Source organism: Heterodontus francisci, chromosome 2, assembly GCF_036365525.1.
Source record: "Heterodontus francisci isolate sHetFra1 chromosome 2, sHetFra1.hap1, whole genome shotgun sequence".
In the NCBI taxonomy this organism is placed as follows: Eukaryota; Metazoa; Chordata; class Chondrichthyes; order Heterodontiformes; family Heterodontidae; genus Heterodontus; species Heterodontus francisci.
Genome location: NC_090372.1, coordinates 114100705 through 114117678, shown reverse-complemented (window position 1 = coordinate 114117678; position 16974 = coordinate 114100705). Strand labels below are relative to the sequence as shown.

Below are 16974 nucleotides of genomic sequence, written 5' to 3'. Positions count from 1 at the left end.
CCGATTATTCTGGTGAATCTGTGCTGTGCACCTTCCAAGGCCAATATATCTTTCTTGAGATTCAGTGCCCAAAACTGAATTCCAAACTTCAGATGGGATCTAACCAAGACTCTATACAGCTGAAGCAACACTTTCTCAATTTATAATTCCAACCATTAATTTCTATACTTAGGGTAAAAACTGTAATTATGAAAGAAGCTTGAGATACTGGGCTGAATTTTACCAGCCCCTTGACGCTGTGGGTCACAGCAGGGGGGCCAGTAATTCTACGGGAAGAGGCCCACCTCGACCTGCGATGTCGGGAAGGGCCCGCCGCATATTACCTGCGGTGGGGGGACCTTGGTGCGGCCCCCGCCATCTTGCTGCCGGCCCTTCATTTAAATATATAGATTAACAATAAAGATATGTAAATGAACTTACCTGCAGGCAGCAGACCGTCCCTTGCCGATTTTACGGCTGCCGTTCATACTTTGCGCGCCTGGTGGCGAGGGGGAAGGAATAAAATTTTCAGGGCGGGGAAAACACTGTTTATTGGCTCTGGGGATGGTGGGAAGTGATTGAAGGGCAAAAGTTACACAGTTGTGGGGGAAAGTTTGGATACGGAAAAGGCAAGTGTTGTTAATATCGGGCAATGAAATGACGATGGGGGGGGACGGGTGGTGTTGGGCAAAGACCTCCATATCATTATTATTTGTTAATAAAAAATAAATGCATACTGTACCTTTAAAAATTAAAATTACTTCTAAGGGTTTAAAGCCCTTGAAAAATGGCACCGGCACCTGCGCAGTGGCGCCGGACGCCATTGCCAGGGACGCGGCAGTCGCCCTCTCTACGTCATCGGGGGCGACCGCTCCACCCCCTCTATTTAAATCAGCCCCGCGCATAATATCGCGCGGCTGTGCCGCAGCCCTTCTATGTCGGAAGGCCACCGAGTTCAAAGTGCACCGCCGCAGAGTGCGGTAAATAGAGAAATACTATTTCCTCTGGTTGGGAAATGAGTAACAAAAGGTTATCAATTTAAATTTTCAGTAAGAGAGAGGACAGAGTTTGGAAGAATTTTCTTTGTAGAGCAGGTTGTTGGTACAGAGATGGTTAAGTTAAACGTTTGAACCACAGGAAGATTTGGAGTTATGTGAAGAGTGTGGGGCAGTGGGGTTAATTATTGATCGCTTTTGCAAAGAGCTGGCACAGACATGATGGACCAAGTGGCCTTCTTCTATGCTGTGAGCTTCAATGGGAAATGAGTTGGGAAATAACGTGCAAGGCTCCCCACCTGAAGTACTAATTGGAAAATTACTCCATTTCATGTTTTATGAGGCATGGATGAGCAGGTTATTTAAGTTGGACAGAGTGAGGAATTAAAGGATATAAATATTAAATGAACAAGTCTCAAGGAAGAATTAAGATCATATAATATTTCCATTTAGTGATGTGAATAAACTCTGAGATAAAGCAATTAATGTTGTATTCATTAACACATTTTAACAAAGAACTGGGAAAATATGAAGGATCTGACTGAAGACTGAGGGTTAAAGGATAGGGAAAATCAATGCAGAACAAGCTAGTTACTGTGCTACGAGGAGGATGGGAGTGTCATGCTAAGGAAGGCAACTTGCCTGAGATATATAATGTAGAATGCAACAGGAATTAAGCATTTTAAACTTTTGCTTGATTGGTCTTTCTTCATGAGATTGGGTTAGTTAGATTACATGATAGGGTTTATTGTATACTGTGGCTAAGATGTGCCATTTTGGTATGGCACCCAACTCTTAACAACTTTGCCTGAACCTGTTCTACCCAAGTTTCTGATGTGCTGATTCTTCCTCTATTCATTAAGATCTTGGTCTTTGCTCTCTTCCTAATCAGCTACATCTTGGGTTTCTCTTTTAAGAGCCAGCTTTCAGTACTCATGAAATCTGCACTTACTCTGGTAATGGTACAAGGATTTGTCAGGTCTGTGATAGGAAGTCTTTGCAAAAAGACAAAATAGCAAAATGTTAATTCGGACCAGATGAAAGGTTCTTTCTTTGGAAACAAATTATTCCATCAAATGTAGCTGATCCTGAGAAATGTTTATACTTTTACTAGTAATAGTGACAGAAGGTTAGTGACACAAATAAATTATTAGCATCGCTACTCATAGCAACCAAAGGAACTCTTACCGAATTAGTAAGAATCAATCACTATTTACTAATTAGAAAATTAATCCGTATACATTGATCATTATTGATTTTTTGATCCCTCACATTATGGAATTTGTCAGAAATTCAAAAATTTTTCATGGGTTAATACTAAATGTGAAATCTCTGCAGAAACTAGGCAGGTGGGCAGTTAAAATCATGAGTGGGACATGCCTGCCGAGGTCCTGCTGTCTTTCCACAGGTTCTTATTAAGGAACATAGGAACAGGAGTATGCCATTCAGCCCCTCGAGCCTGTTCTGACATTCAATTAGATCATGGCTGATCAATACCTTAACTCCATCCCTTGCTGGATACTCTCAAAATCCCAAGGCAGATTCAGTTTTAACTCTGGGCCAAGTGAAAAACACACTAGCTGGAGAAAATTTGAGACCTTATCTATTCTAATTCCAGGTTACATTGACTTGCATCTGTCTCCTTCCTGTCACTTCTCATCTGGAAAAGAAGAGAAGTGGGCAGGAAGTGGCTGCCAGCCTCCAAGGCACCCGACAACATGAAGATTATTTTAAACTTATATAAAACCTTGGTTAGATCAAACTTAATATAATGTTCACAGTTTTGATCTCCATATTACCAAAGGGTATTGAGGAACTGGAGAAGGTGTAAAAAAGACTTACAAGGATGATACCAAATTGAAAGTTTATAACTATCAGGAAAGATTTAACAAGCTGGGACTTTTTCTTTAGATGATCTTATAGAGGCCTTTAAGATCATGAAAGGGTCTGATCAGGTCAATGTAGAAAACATGTTCCACTTGTGGGGTAGTCCAAAACTAGATGTCATAAATATAACTCATAAATTCAGTAGGGAATTCAGGAGAGATTCTTTACCCAAAAGGTGGTAAGAATGAGGAATGGGCCACCACAAGGAGCAGCTGAGGTGCTTTTAAGAAGCTAGATAAGTACATGAGAGGAAAGGAATAGAAGGATATACTGATAGGGTTAGATGAATTAGTGTGGTTGGAGGCTTGTGTGGAGCATGGACCTGGTAGGCTGAATAGTCTTTTCCTGCACTGTAAAATTCTATGTAACTTGGTGATAGTGCCACTGGAAATGACAAATTACCAGGAAGTCTATGGAATAATATGGGGTAATTTTACTCATTGGACTTTGGGATGGGGAGAAATTCCATTGTTTTTCAGTTTTGAATTTCGCACTGACTGTAATCATTTCCTGAGAACACTGCTCTTTACAGTTCATTAAGATCTCCTATACAGAACCACTAAACACATATTCAGCTACAAATTGCGGGAGTGTTTCATAACCCAGTATAATGCTGGCTTTTGTCCAGACGACAAAGATTCTTCTCAGCGCACTCACATGTTGATCCTTGGTTCCTGTAAAAATGGCTGTTCACTTCTGTAACAAAAAAGTAAAGAACTATATTATTGGTACAGAAGCCAAAATCAATAGTCTCATCTGATCCCCCAACGCCTCGAATTTAAAATTCTCATCCTTGTATTTAAATGTGTCCATGGCCTTCCTCCTCTCTCTCTCTATAAACTTCACTAGACCTACAGCATTCCCAGAACCTTCTGTTCCAGCTCTTATGAAATTCCCCCTTCCTTCACCCCGAAGATGGCACCTGTATCTTCAGCTGTTGAGGCCTCACGATCTGGAATTTGCTTCTTTAACCTCTCTGATTCTTCACTACCCTCTCCTCCTTTAGGATTCTCCTTAAACCTCACGTCTTTGTTGACCTCACTTGATCACTCCTTCTTTAGTTTAGGATCTGTCTTATGTCTCTGTGAAGCACCTTGGAATGTGTTTCTCCATTTATGGTGCTATATAAATACAAGTTGTTTTTGTATTGAATGAAATCAGGTTCAGGTTAATTGAGCACAAACGAAGTGTTCCTGGTACAGTACTGCTTTTTACAAAATATCCCAGAGAAAGTGATGGTACTTGAGATTCTGCCACGAATGGCAATACTATATTTAAGGTTAGGACCATCCAAACATTGATTTGGTATAGGCCTCCCCTGAAACACTAGTTAAAAATGGCCACTGAGTGTATGATTTGTTGATCATCGCCTCAAGCCACATTATAGTGCTTGCCCCTAATTTGCAGGATTGCTGGGATATTACTGAGCCTTATGCACAGTGGGCTGAATTTTACAGTCCCCACCGACATTGGGGGTTGTGGTCAGGGGTGGGGGGGGGGGGGGAGGTGCTGGGAAATGCTTCCGACAGAGGCCCACCATGGGCCTCGATGCCATTGCCGGTGGCAGCGAGGCTTCGTGGTGACCCCCCCCCCCCGCCCAACCCCCCATTGCTTGGCGATGGGAGAAAAATTTACGTATTTAAATAAATTTAAATAAAGGAATTAATTACCTCCTCGCCTCCGCTTCCGTCCCGCTGAGATATTGGTGCCAGTCGCTGGCACTCCCATGCCTTCGGATCCCTGTTCGGGCAACCGAGGTGTAATGCTGGTTGGGAGGGGGAGCAGGTCAATTTTTCAGTGCTGTGTGGGGGAAGCAGGGGTCAAACTAATCTAATTGGTTTAGGGGATGGTGGGAAGTGTTAGAGTTTAATGCTCATGTACTTGGGAAGGTCAGGTGGGCAGGGGATGTGTTTTGGGGGGGGCGAGAGGGCAAGTAATGCATAGTTATTGGGGGGGGGGGGTGGGAGAGGAGAAATTTAAATGCTTTTAAATTTTTGGAAACCTATTTCTTTGAATATTGAAATTAAATGGAAGGGCTTGAAGCCCTTTAAAAATGGCGTCAGCGCCTGCATAAAGGCTGCTGACACCATTGCCAGGAACGGACCGCCCGCCCCCTCCACATCATTGGGGTAGGCGGTCTGCCCCAGCCATTTAAAAGAGCCGCCACGCTGAGTAGCACGGCGGCTGCACGACGTGCAGTCCGCCCTTTACATCTCGGCAGCGGCATTGCAAAATGTAGCCCAGTGTGTTCACAGACTTAAAATTCCATCAGCTCTTGAGATCTGCACTGTGGGGCACTGAGCACTTTGGCCGCTGAAGCAATGAAATCATATTGAATACAAAAGGCCTCTGACTAAAGAGACATGGAATAAAAATCAGACTACTGGGAAATTAGGCCAATGACATGTCATTCAAAGGATCATGGTCCTGTTTACTACTTACTGGCCGGATGTTGTTTCACTGAGACAGTAGGCAGGATGTGTTGCTGACTGATTTCACCCATATCTGCAGTTTGCAATTGCCAAAGGTTAAGTTAACCAACTATACAAGCACTGCACAAATAAGGTCTGTAACTAGCACTAAGGAGAAGCACAGGAGTTCTCAGGAGAAGAAATACTTGGATAAACCAGAGAGCAACTTTCAAGTCCAGGCTTGATCACCCTGAAGTTTTTAGCTCAGCTCTCCAGATAAAATGGCTTAATTGCTTTGTCTGCTAAACTGTTGTTGGCCAAATACAGAATCAGTTACAAACTGCTGGGGATTGTTTGCGACATGTAGTAACCTAGAGCTCAGACACTGGCCTGTGCTGGTAAAAACCAAAGAACAAAGAACAGTACAGGACAGGAACAGGCCATTCGGCCCTCCAAGCCTGCGCCGATCTTGATGCCTGCCTAAACTAAAACCTTCTGCACTTCCGGGGCCCATATCCCTCTATTCCCTTCCTATTCATGTATTTGTGAAGACGTCTCTTAAACGTCGTTATCATATCTGCTACCACCACCTCCCCTGGCAGCAAGTTCCAGGCACTCACCACCCTCTGTGCAAAAAAACTTGCCTCGCACATCCCCTCTCAACTTTGCCCCTCTCACCTTAAACCTATGTCCCCTAGTAACTGACTCTTCCACCCTGGGAAAAAGCTTCTGACTATCCACTCTGTCCATGCCGCTCATAACTTTGTAAACCTCTATCATGTCGCCCCTCCACCTCCGTCGTTCCAGTGAAAACAATCCGAGTTTTTCCAACCTCTCCTCATAGCTAATGCCCTCCAGACCAGGCAACATCCTGGTAAACCTCCTCTGTACCCTCTCCAAAGCCTCCACGTCCTTCTGGTAGTGTGGCGACCAGAATTGCATGCAATATTCTAAGTGTGGCCTAACTAAGGTTCTGTACAGCTGCAACATGACTTGCCAATTTTTATACTCTATGCCCCGACCGATGAAGGCAAGCATGCCGTATGCCTTCTTGACTACCTTATCCACCTGCGTTGCCACTTTCAGTGACCTGTGGACCTGTACGCCCAGATCTCTCTGCCTGTCAATACTCCTAAGGGTTCTGCCATTTACTGTATACCTCCCACCTGCATTAGACCTTCCAAAATGCATTACCTCACATTTGTCCGGATTAAACTCCATCTGCCATTTCTCCGCCCAAGTCTCCAAACGATCTATATCCTGCTGTATCCTCTGACAATCCTCATCATTATCCGCAACTCCACCAACCTTTGTGTCGTCTGCAAACTTACTAATCAGACCAGCTACATTTTCCTCCAAATCATTTATATATACTATAAACAGCAAAGGTCCCAGCACTGATCCCTGCGGAACACCACTAGTCACATCCCTCCATTCAGAAAAACACCCACCACTGATACACTCTGTCTTCTATGACTGAGCCAGTTCTGTATCCATCTTGCCAGCTCACCTCTGATCCCGTGTGACTTCACCTTTTGTACCAGTCTGCCATGAGGGACCTTGTCAAAGGCTTTACTGAAGTCCATATAGATACCATCCACTGCCCTTCCTTCATCAATCATCTTCGTCACTTCCTCAAAAAACTCAATCAAATTAGTAAGACACGACCTCCCCTTCACAAAACCATGCTGTCTCTCGCTAATAAGTTCATTTGTTTCCAAATGGGAGTAAATCCTGTCCCGAATAATCCTCTCTAATAATTTCCCTACCACTGCCGTAAGGCTCACCGGCCTATAATTTCCTGGATTATCCTTGCCACCCTTCTTAAACAAAGAAACAACATTGGCTATTCTCCAGTCCTCTGGGACCTCACCTGTAGCCAATGAGGATGCAAAGATTTCTGTCAAGGCCCCAGCAATTTCTTCCCTTGCCTCCCTCAGTATTCTAGGGTAGATCCCATCAGGCCCTGGGGACTTATCTACCTTAATGCTTTGAAAGACATCAACACCTCCTCCTTTTTGATAATGAGATGACTGAGACTATCTACACTCCCTTCCCTAGGCTCATCATCCACCAAGTCCTTCTCTTTGGTGAATACTGATGCAAAGTACTCATTTAGCACCTCGCTCATTTCCTCTGGCTCCACACATAGATTCCCATCTCTGTCCTTGAGTGGGCCAACCCTTTCCCTGGTTACCCTCTTGCTCTTTATATATGTATAAAAACCCTTGGGATTTTCCTTAATCCTGTTTGCCAATGACTTTTCATGACCCCTTTTAGCCCTCCTAACTCCTTGCTTAAGTTCCTTCCTACTGTCTTTATATTCCTCAAGTGCTTCATCTATTCCTAGCCTTCCAGCCCTTACAAATGCTTCCTTTTTCTTTTTGACTAGGCTCACAATATCCCGCGTTATCCAAGCTTCCCGAAACTTGCCAAACTTGTCTTTCAGTTTGAACTAATTCATTTATGTGACAAGACAAAGGAGCGATCACAGGAAAAGAGCCTTATTTGGACACGGTGTGATACTGGGATCTTTGGGCCTGGGCCAATTAGAAGAAGATGCGAATGAGGTGAGCAGGCTTAAACCAACCGGAAAGAGACAGCTCAGTTTTGGAGAGATAGAGAAAGTGAATAAGAAGAGAGCTTTTTGGGCATAGAGCCAGCGATAAGCTCCAGAGACCAACCATCGTGGAAGTGGAAGACCCTGCGTGAGCAACGCGGTTACGACATAAAAGAGAGAGGGAACGGAACGCCTGGCCAGCGTCAACTCTCCCCTTTTTCGGGTATTATCCTTTGTTTTCTGTGACTCGGTCAGGGAAAGGTCAGAGGAACCTAGTGGGTGTGCTTATCAATTCTAGCTAGCTTTGTTATTAACTGTATAACTCAGTTTGAGTTGCATGCTTTTGTCTAACTAAGTGCATAAGCCTTATTCTTACATTGTACAATAACGTGAATAAAGTAAACTGATAGTTAAAGAAAGGACTGAGTTTTCTCCTCTTTGTACTAAGCCATTAACTGTAGCCTGTTGATTAAGAGGAGGGTGGCTCTCCTGTAACCCGATATCCCAAACACCCAGCCTGAACCTGAATTAAAAGGACTTAGTCCCACGTGACGGCCAGGATCAAGTGGGTGCAGGGAATAAAGGGGCCAAGGAGGAGCTCACTCCGCTCCACGGTTTACACTGTCAATTAAATCGTTAAGTAAAATTTATTTTAAACTTAAATCCTCTTTGTCTGTGGTTGGTGACTAACAATCAGGTTAAAGCCTAAAAACAAAATTCTTATACTCCTGAGTGGGTCTTGGGTTTCTACACCCAATAATACAAGACATTTGCCTTGTTTAAGGTTTTGGATAGTGCCTAGTGCCTTTAGAACTACAGCACAGTCCTCTCAAGACAGGAGAGGAGAAAATTATAGAGAATTTACAATAGAAATCTATCACACTCCTTATTGTGTAGAAGAAGAAAAGATGCTCTTTTTTTAAAAAAAAACCTAAGCAACTCCATGGAAATGGTTATTTCTTTAAATTACTGCTCATAGAGGCATCTGGCAGCAGAAAGGTAAAACATTATAAAGCAGCCCAGTAACATCAGGATCGAATGAAAGCTTCAGGCTTTTGTATTGTTATCAGCATATAGAAGTTGTAGGTGTTGTGGGGCATTATTTTAAATAGGTTAATGCCTTCACTAAAATAGAAGAGAGAGAAATTTCAGAGAGTGTGTTAGCTAATGAACATGGCGTCATTTCAGAATGCAACTCACCTTTTTAAACTAAGCATTTGAGATGGCATTCATCTTCAGTCTGAAAGCGGTTCTTGTTCCCCTCACAGCCTCCATACCAAAACTGTGCACAGGAATTAGCTGTGATATCATAGTACCATTTAATAACGTAATTCCTGCATGATCCTTGATCAAGAGGTTCGTTGCAGGCTGGATCTGAGACCCAAGATCAGAATATTGTTAGTCATTTGCAAATTACTTGGGTATCGGGACACATCATGTACAGAGATATTATCATGTTCAAAGTTCATTTCTTTCAAAAACAGAGGAAAATTTACCTCTTGTGTTACAGTGCCACCTCTCATCTCCTCACTGCTCAGCATAATTTGAGGAGGTGGAGGTGAAAACTACTTTGGGAGACACCCTTCTTGCTCTCTGCTCTCATCAATCAGTTCTGGGATTCCTACAATCATCCAATATGTAGGCCCACATATGCAACACTATGTAAATGTAAGTACCTCACACGACATTTTCCATTATTCACACGTAGCAACGATGGGTGGAGACAGTTGTCTTGCTATGTGCAGCAGGAGATTCATTTAAAGTTTACACGGCTAGGAAGCTAATGTAAGCAATTAAATACGGTTAAACTCCTAAAATTAAAAAAGTCAACCAGCAGCACAGCTGCAACAAGCCTTGAAACCTGCAACAAGCAATCTCTAACTGCCTCCCCAGTGGACGACCCAGGGAGTTTGTCTAACAAATGCACCTGACATTGTCAGTGGAAAAGTGGCTCACGTTAGTTGTACAAGCTGGTGATAGGTCGGAGGCCCGCCTCACCGAGGAAGCAGCAGAACTTGGCTGTAGTGGAAAATCCAGGTATGAAAGTCTAACAGTTTTTTTTATTGTGTCCCCAGGTATTTTCAGGCAATTTTTTTTTAATTTTTAACTTTTAACTTTTAATTTTCTTATTTAGGTTTTCTCATTAATATTCTGTGCAGGACTTGGAAAAATAGAACTGGTAAACCTGGTCATAATAGGTTCTTATGAAAGCAGAAAATAAAGATCTGTGTTTTGTGCTGTGATTCTGTTAAAAGGGATACCCTGGTGAACCTCACCTTGATTTAATAGAAGTTCAAAGGTGTAATTGTGAGGTATTTTAAACAGTAAGACTCAATTTGTTGTCGGAGAATGCAGACTGCTTTACACATGGTGCTGTGAAATTTTCACCAAGTTGCTATTTGCCTATTCTAAGAGTGAGGTGAGATTACATAGAAACAAAGAACATAGGAACAGGAGTAGGCCATTCAGCCTCTTTAGCATTTTATAACATTTAACATGGTCTTAATTCCATCCACCCACCATGGTTCTGTAACCCTTAATACTCTTGCCTCACAAAAATCTATCAGTTACAGTTAGACTCCAATTAAAATTTACAGATCACAAGTAATTCCTAAACTTCAATGTGATGTCTTGAATTGTAATTCATTTTCAGCCCTTAGCATCCTGTTAAAAGTTGAAGAAAAGCCTGTGCAAAAATGTATCTTTTCTCTTTACTGCCATCTGCTGATGAGGAAAGGATTGAACCAATCTTCAAAATGGTACATCAGCAGCCTTAATGACCTATTGTACTTAAATGGTCAGTACTATCTCCAGGTGGGATGCTGTCAATTAGATATGTTAATAGATAAATGTACTATAGAATTCTGCTGCTAAGCCATACAGACCAAGGTTTCATCCAGGGTCTGTGTTCAACTAATTAATCTCAGCTACAATTAGCATGAGTGCCCCTGAGTGAGGAAGGGCAAAACAGCCAAGGTACTGTGATTGATCATTCCTGAATGATCGTGCCCATTGAATTATGATTTTTATGTAAAAGCAACTCGGATTTCACAATGTGATCACTAAAACACCAGAAAGGATCCAGGAATCCTATGTTTTTTTCCCAGACTTTGTCTTGCTATAAATTGTCGGCGTAAATTGGTGACCCAGCTGATGAACTGTGCTGGGGAGTGCAGCCTCTGAACGAAGGCAAGATTGGCCTAAGCTGAGATACCAACCATGACTGAACATCTTGCTGACACTCTCTCTAAGATTGGCTCCTTGGACAAGATATTGGAAACACCTGAGGAGAGAGGACTAGTAGGATTTTGTTTGAAAGAAATAATTGCACATTGGAAATATATTTTACCAGGTATCATTTTTGTGTGGGTCAACACATGAGAGATGTAATCTTCACAATGTACATCAGTAAACACTTTACTGAAAGCTATATTTTAAGTACCTTTCTGAATTTCCTCTTTCAGTATTTGTGGTGGAGTGGATTCAGCGATAAAGATGATTGGCAGAATGGTGTCATCTTTGAAAGGACTTGGCTCTCTCCTTATTCCTTGGTCATCAGGTCCAGATCCTACTTCAAACCTTCCTAAAGGTTTCTGACCTGGTAGTCCTGGTAGGGGAGCTGATCCTTTTTGTCTTCTAAATACATCGTCACTGCCACCATTTTGTTCTATTTTATTCCCAGATCTTCCCGGGGGACCACGCTAGAGGGTGAAAAATAGGTTCAAAAAATATGTTATACAATTGAAGGGATTACAGATACTCTTCAAATGTGTGATGGCAACTGTTAATTAACTGGATTCAGCACGCTTGATTTCGACAGCTGAATATGAATGGGGATGGGAAGAATCCAGCTTTTAAACATAATTTCTGCGAATGAAAGAAGTTGGAAAGAATTAGTTTCCCAAAGACATTGCTTTTGAAACGTTTTACCTCAGCATTTATAGTTTCAATTTAAACGATCCAAAATTCCAAGTTTTTTTGATAAAAGCGATGTTGTTCTGGCATACAAAGCTGAAATTTGAGGCCCAATTTTAACAGTGGGTGGGAGGGGGTGGAGAATAGTGCTTACAAGCCTGGTAGAAGGCGTCACATCCAAAAACAACGAAGCGGTCATTGCCCGGCCAATTTTCACAGTTGGGCTTCAATTCCATAAATTTTGTCAGACTGCTGCCCAAACCTAGCAGATCCAATATCTGGCTGGTGGGCAGGAGCAGGAATTTAGGCATCAAGAGGCCACGGCATGTGACTGGGGGAACAGTCCCTGCAGTCAGGGAAGTGGCGGGGGAGCAATTGCGATTGGCGGAGTGGGGGAAGCCCAGGGCAAGGGAGGCCTAAAGTTTCCTTGCGAGATCCAGAGCAGCACTTCGGCCCCTCCTGGCCCATAAGGAAACCTAATTTTTTTTTAAAACTTACCTTGCTGTACCTATTCTGGCCGAAAATTCGGCTCTGGGAAAATCTATCCTGACAGAGAAGCCATCACTGCTATCCCCACTCAGGCTTCAGATTAAAATTTGCAGTGCCTTCCTGAAGGTGTCCTGCTCAATTGCTCAAACGAGCAAGTTGACAGAAAGGCAGTGGGATCAGAGGAAGGTAAGTCACTGTCCTTATTTTAACTGCCCCTCTGCCCTGATTTCAGCCCGGCTGTTGGGGAGGAGTTAAAATCGGGCTGTGGTGTGTGGCAAATATGTCAGAGTTACACCTGCTCTAAAAAAACTCTAAAGACCAATGAAAATGTCCCCTAGCAGATTTGCCACTTCCAATGTGTTGCATGTTTGTGAATGACAGAACAATGACTGCAAATACAGCTGTCCCAGAAATTCCAATATTTACACAGAATTGCATCTGATTTAAGTTAAGCTTATGTAAAAGAGTTACCTGCAAGAGTTTGCTACACCAGGAAGTCGTTGACTTACATGCTTTGAATGTCCACAGAAGTTGTCTGAAGTATCAGTTATGACTGATGTGATCACTAAAAATCTTTTCTTAGCTACTAAAAAAGGTTTTTGGAAATCTACCTTTCAGCTGTTTCAGGCAGGGAAAATCCTTTTATTCCCACCATTCTGTCTTGGAGCGCTTACCATATAATTTGCTATTCGCATTCCTGTATATGTCCTTATAATGGAGACAGAGCATGAGGAACAGGAAATGAGATACGCAAGACAAGGCTGCACCAAAGCAGATCCACTCGAAGGTACTCTTTCCACCCTCAATGATATCTCAGAAGGGGTCTAATTAAGTGAGTAATGGATCATAAAATGAATCCTGAGGATGATTTTCAGTGTTCGCCCATATAGTATGGATGGTGAACTGACTCCTCACACTGCCCACTTGAATCCAGCAGTATGAAGCCCAAACCATGTTCAAGTTTGGCCCTCCTTTACATTGGGAGGGTAAGCTGCCGAGTACCCAAAGAATTCAATCAGGCAGCTTGCTGATCTGGGAGGCAAGAAATCATTGCGGTGGCTCCATAGTGGAGCCAAATCCGAGGACGACAGTGAATGTGGGTGAGAGGGAGGCAGCCACTGGGGCGAATGACTGGCTGGCAGTAGGTCACGGTAATTTTTATGGAGTTTGAAGGAGCATTCCTGTTCCTCCTGCATCCGCAAAAATACACAGAAAAACTGTGACCGTTTTGCGAGCAGCTTCCAACAATTCTGAAAATTGTGCCTGAAAATTGCAATGGATGGGCAATGTTATTTTTATAACTTTAAATCCCTGGCCAACCCATTTTTCAGCACAAATGGGTGGACATTGGTTGAAAACTACCTTCTCTGGATCCTGATTTCCAAACATCTTCTCAAACAAACAGCAGGTATACCTTGGAAAATTGGACTTCTTATCACAAAGTAGTTTTACTGTGCACTTATAGCACATGCTTCTGTTAACCATTCTGTATCTCAATGTTGTTCTTAAACCTATACTGGTGCTATGCTGAAGTGATTTTTGAGGGTCAAGGATCTTATTGCTGTGCTGTGGTATCATATGCCTCTTGGGGCCAAGGTGGCATTTGTCAAGGGCTCCTTGATGCCATACTTGGTCAAATGCTGCCTTGATGTCAAGGGCAGTCATTCTCACCTCACCTCTGGCATTCAACTCCTGTGGATCCAGGCAGTCAGTACAGGCTGAAGACTCTGGGCCTTGATTGGGGAAGGGGAGCAAAGACATCAAGGCCATGGTCAGGGGTGGGGCAGGCCGAAGGCTTTCTTGTAAGGCCTCGGATAATGAAGTAGTTTGTGCCCAGATGCAAGAGGACCTGGATAACACCAGGCTTGGGCTCTTAAGTGGCAATAACATTTGTGCCACACAAGTGGGGAGGACTCCTGCTCCTCCTGGCCCACAGAAGTGCTCAGTGGTGCTGATCTTCAGCACTTAGCATGGCCAATTAGCATCTCTCACCTCAGATCTGCTGGCAGGCCTCCTCCTGACTCACTGTTAAGTTTTAAGCAATCACAGTGCTGATGGTATCATTAAGCCATGACTTTTACATGGTAATTAGGACCCTTTTGTGGGAGCCTCGTTGGCAGCCTGATTTATATCTGTAAAAATTTAAATGAATGGGAATGAGGTGGGGTTGGGGTTTTGTTACATGATCACAATATGTTAACCCCCTCCCTCTCCCAAGCCTGTCCTGATGGAGAAGATCATTGCCTTGCATTCGCTTGGTGCATTTGTGGCTTATCACTTATCAGCCCAAGATTTGTGTCATTCCGGTCCTCATGCATCTGGGCATGGAGTACTTCATTATCCGAGAAGTTGTGAATGACTCTGAACACTGTACAATCATCAGCGAAATCCCCATCTGTGAATTTTTAATGGAGGGAGGTCGTTGATGATGTAGCAGAAGATGGTTGGGCCTAGAACACTACGACACTGAAAGTAAACTAGCAAGAAACATAAAAATGGACTGTAAAAGCTTCTATAGGTGTGTAAAAAGGAAAAGATTAGCAAAGACAAATGTGGACCCATTACAGGCAGAAACAGGGGAATTTATAATGGGGAATAAGGAAATGGCAGAGGAACTAAACAAATACTTTGAGTCTATCTTCACGGAGGAAGATACAAAAAGCCTCCCACAAATACTGAAGAACCAAGGGACTAGTGAAAATGAGGAACTGGAAGAAATTAGTATTAGTAAAAAAGTGGCACTGGAAAAATTAAAGGTACTGAAAGTTTATAAATCTTCATGGACCTGATGATCTACATGCCAGAGTGTTGAAAGACGTGGTGATAGTGGATGCATTGGTGATCATCATCCAAAATTCTACAGATTCTGGAGCGGTTCCTGAAGATTGGAAGGTAGCAAATGTAATCCCACTATTTAAGAAAGGAGGGAGAGAGAAAACTGGGAAAATTAGACCTGTTAGCCTGATATCAGTAGTAGGGAAAATGCTAGCATCTATTAGAAAGGATGTTATAACACAACACTTAGAAAATAATGGTAAGATTCGGTAGAGTCAACACAGATTTATGAAAGGGAAATAATGTTTGACAAACCTGTTCGAGTTTTTTCAGGATGTAACTAGCAGAATAGATAAGGGGGAACAAGTGGATGTGGTGTATTTGGATCTTCAGATGGCTTTTGATAAGGTCCCACACAAGAGGTTGGTAAGCAAAATTAGAGCACATGGGATTGGGGGTAAAGGTCTGCTCAGGTCTGCAAATGAGACCCAACCCGAGCCCGACAGAACCCTATCTGGCCCCGAGCCCGACCCAGCCCGAGTCCCTCCGTTTCTTCCCACACCCGACCTGACTCAACCATCAGTTAACTTACCTTCCGATTTTCATTCTGTTCCTTACCTGTACAAGCTTAAAATAACTGTAACAAAACCACCTTTAAAGTCCAAAAGGTAAATTAACATTAAAGTCACTTACCTGAGGTGATGATAGAATGTGTCCGATCCGATCCGGCTGACCCGAGCCCGAATGTCGGACCCAGAGTTGCGACCCGACCCAAACCCGACACATGTCGTCGGATCCCATCGGGTTCGGGTCGGGTAGCAGGCCTTTAATTGGGGGTCATAGAATCATAGAAAGTTTAAGGCACAGAAAGAGGCCACTTGGCCCATTGCATCTGCCGGCCAAAAACGATCCACCTATTCTAATCCCACCTTCCAGTATTTGGTCCGGAGCCTTGCAGATTACGGCACTTGAGGTGCATATCCAGACTCCTTTTGAATGAGTTGAGGGTTTTTGCCCCAACTACCCTTTTAGGCAGTGAGTTCCAGACCATCACCACCCTCTGGGTGAAAAAGTTTTTCCTCATCTCACCTCTAATTTTTCTACCAATCACTTTGAATCTATGCCCCCTCGTCACTGACCTCTCTGCTTAGGTGAATAAACCCTTCACCTCCACTCTATCCATTTTTCCAGTCCTGGCAACATCCTCGTAAATCTCCTCTCTAGTGCAATTACATCCTTTCTGTAATGAGGTGACCAGAACTGCACACAGTACTCAAGTTGTGGCCTAACCAATGATTTATGCAGTTTCAGCATAACCTCCCTGCTCTTTAATATTCTATACCGCAGCAAATAAAGGAAAGGATCCCATATGCCTTCTTAGCCACCTTATCGACCTGTCTTGCTACCTTCAGGGATCTGTGAACATTCACTCCAAGGTCCCTCACTTCCTCTACTTCTCAGTATTCTACCATTAATCGTGTATTCCTTTGCCTTCCAATCTTCAGGAACCGCTCCAGAATCTGTAGAATTTTGGATGATGATCACCAATGCATCCACTATCACCACGTCTTTCAACACTCTGGCATGTAGATCATCAGGTCCATGAAGATTTATAAACTTTCAGTACCTTTAATTTTTCCAGTGCCACTTTTTTACTAATACTAATTTCTTCCAGTTCCTCATTTTCACTAGTCCCTTGGTTCTTCAGTATTTGTGGGAGGCTTTTTGTATCTTCCTCCGTGAAGATAGACTCAAAGTATTTGTTTAGTTCCTCTGCCATTTCCTTATTCCCCATTATAAATTCCCCTGTTTCTGCCTGTAATGGGTCCACATTTGTCTTTGCTAATCTTTTCCTTTTTACACACCTATAGAAGCTTTTACAGTCCATTTTTATGTTTCTTGCTAGTTTACTTCCAGTGTCGTAGTGTTCTAGGCCCAACCATCTTCTGCTACATCATCAACG

General features: G+C 43.0%; 1 protein-coding gene across 4 annotated transcripts in view; it reads right to left on the bottom strand.

The window, feature by feature from the left end:
* Window positions 1-16974, bottom strand: part of LOC137346255 (collagen alpha-1(XXVIII) chain-like) — a 311231-nt gene that overhangs the window by 14459 nt on the left and 279798 nt on the right. For 2 of the 4 annotated variants that reach the window (XR_010968689.1, XR_010968688.1), the window contains exons 34-36: window positions 11275-11533; window positions 9033-9206; window positions 421-3557 (exon numbers count right to left, since the gene is read on the bottom strand). Coding sequence is in view for 1 of the 4 variants with exons in the window: in XM_068009727.1 (XP_067865828.1) it covers window positions 9037-9206; window positions 11275-11533 (429 nt within the window). In the remaining 3 variants the exon portion in view is untranslated. The remainder of the gene's footprint in view (window positions 1-420; window positions 3558-9032; window positions 9207-11274; window positions 11534-16974) is intronic. The other 2 variants (XR_010968690.1, XM_068009727.1) reach the window with 2 other exon arrangements.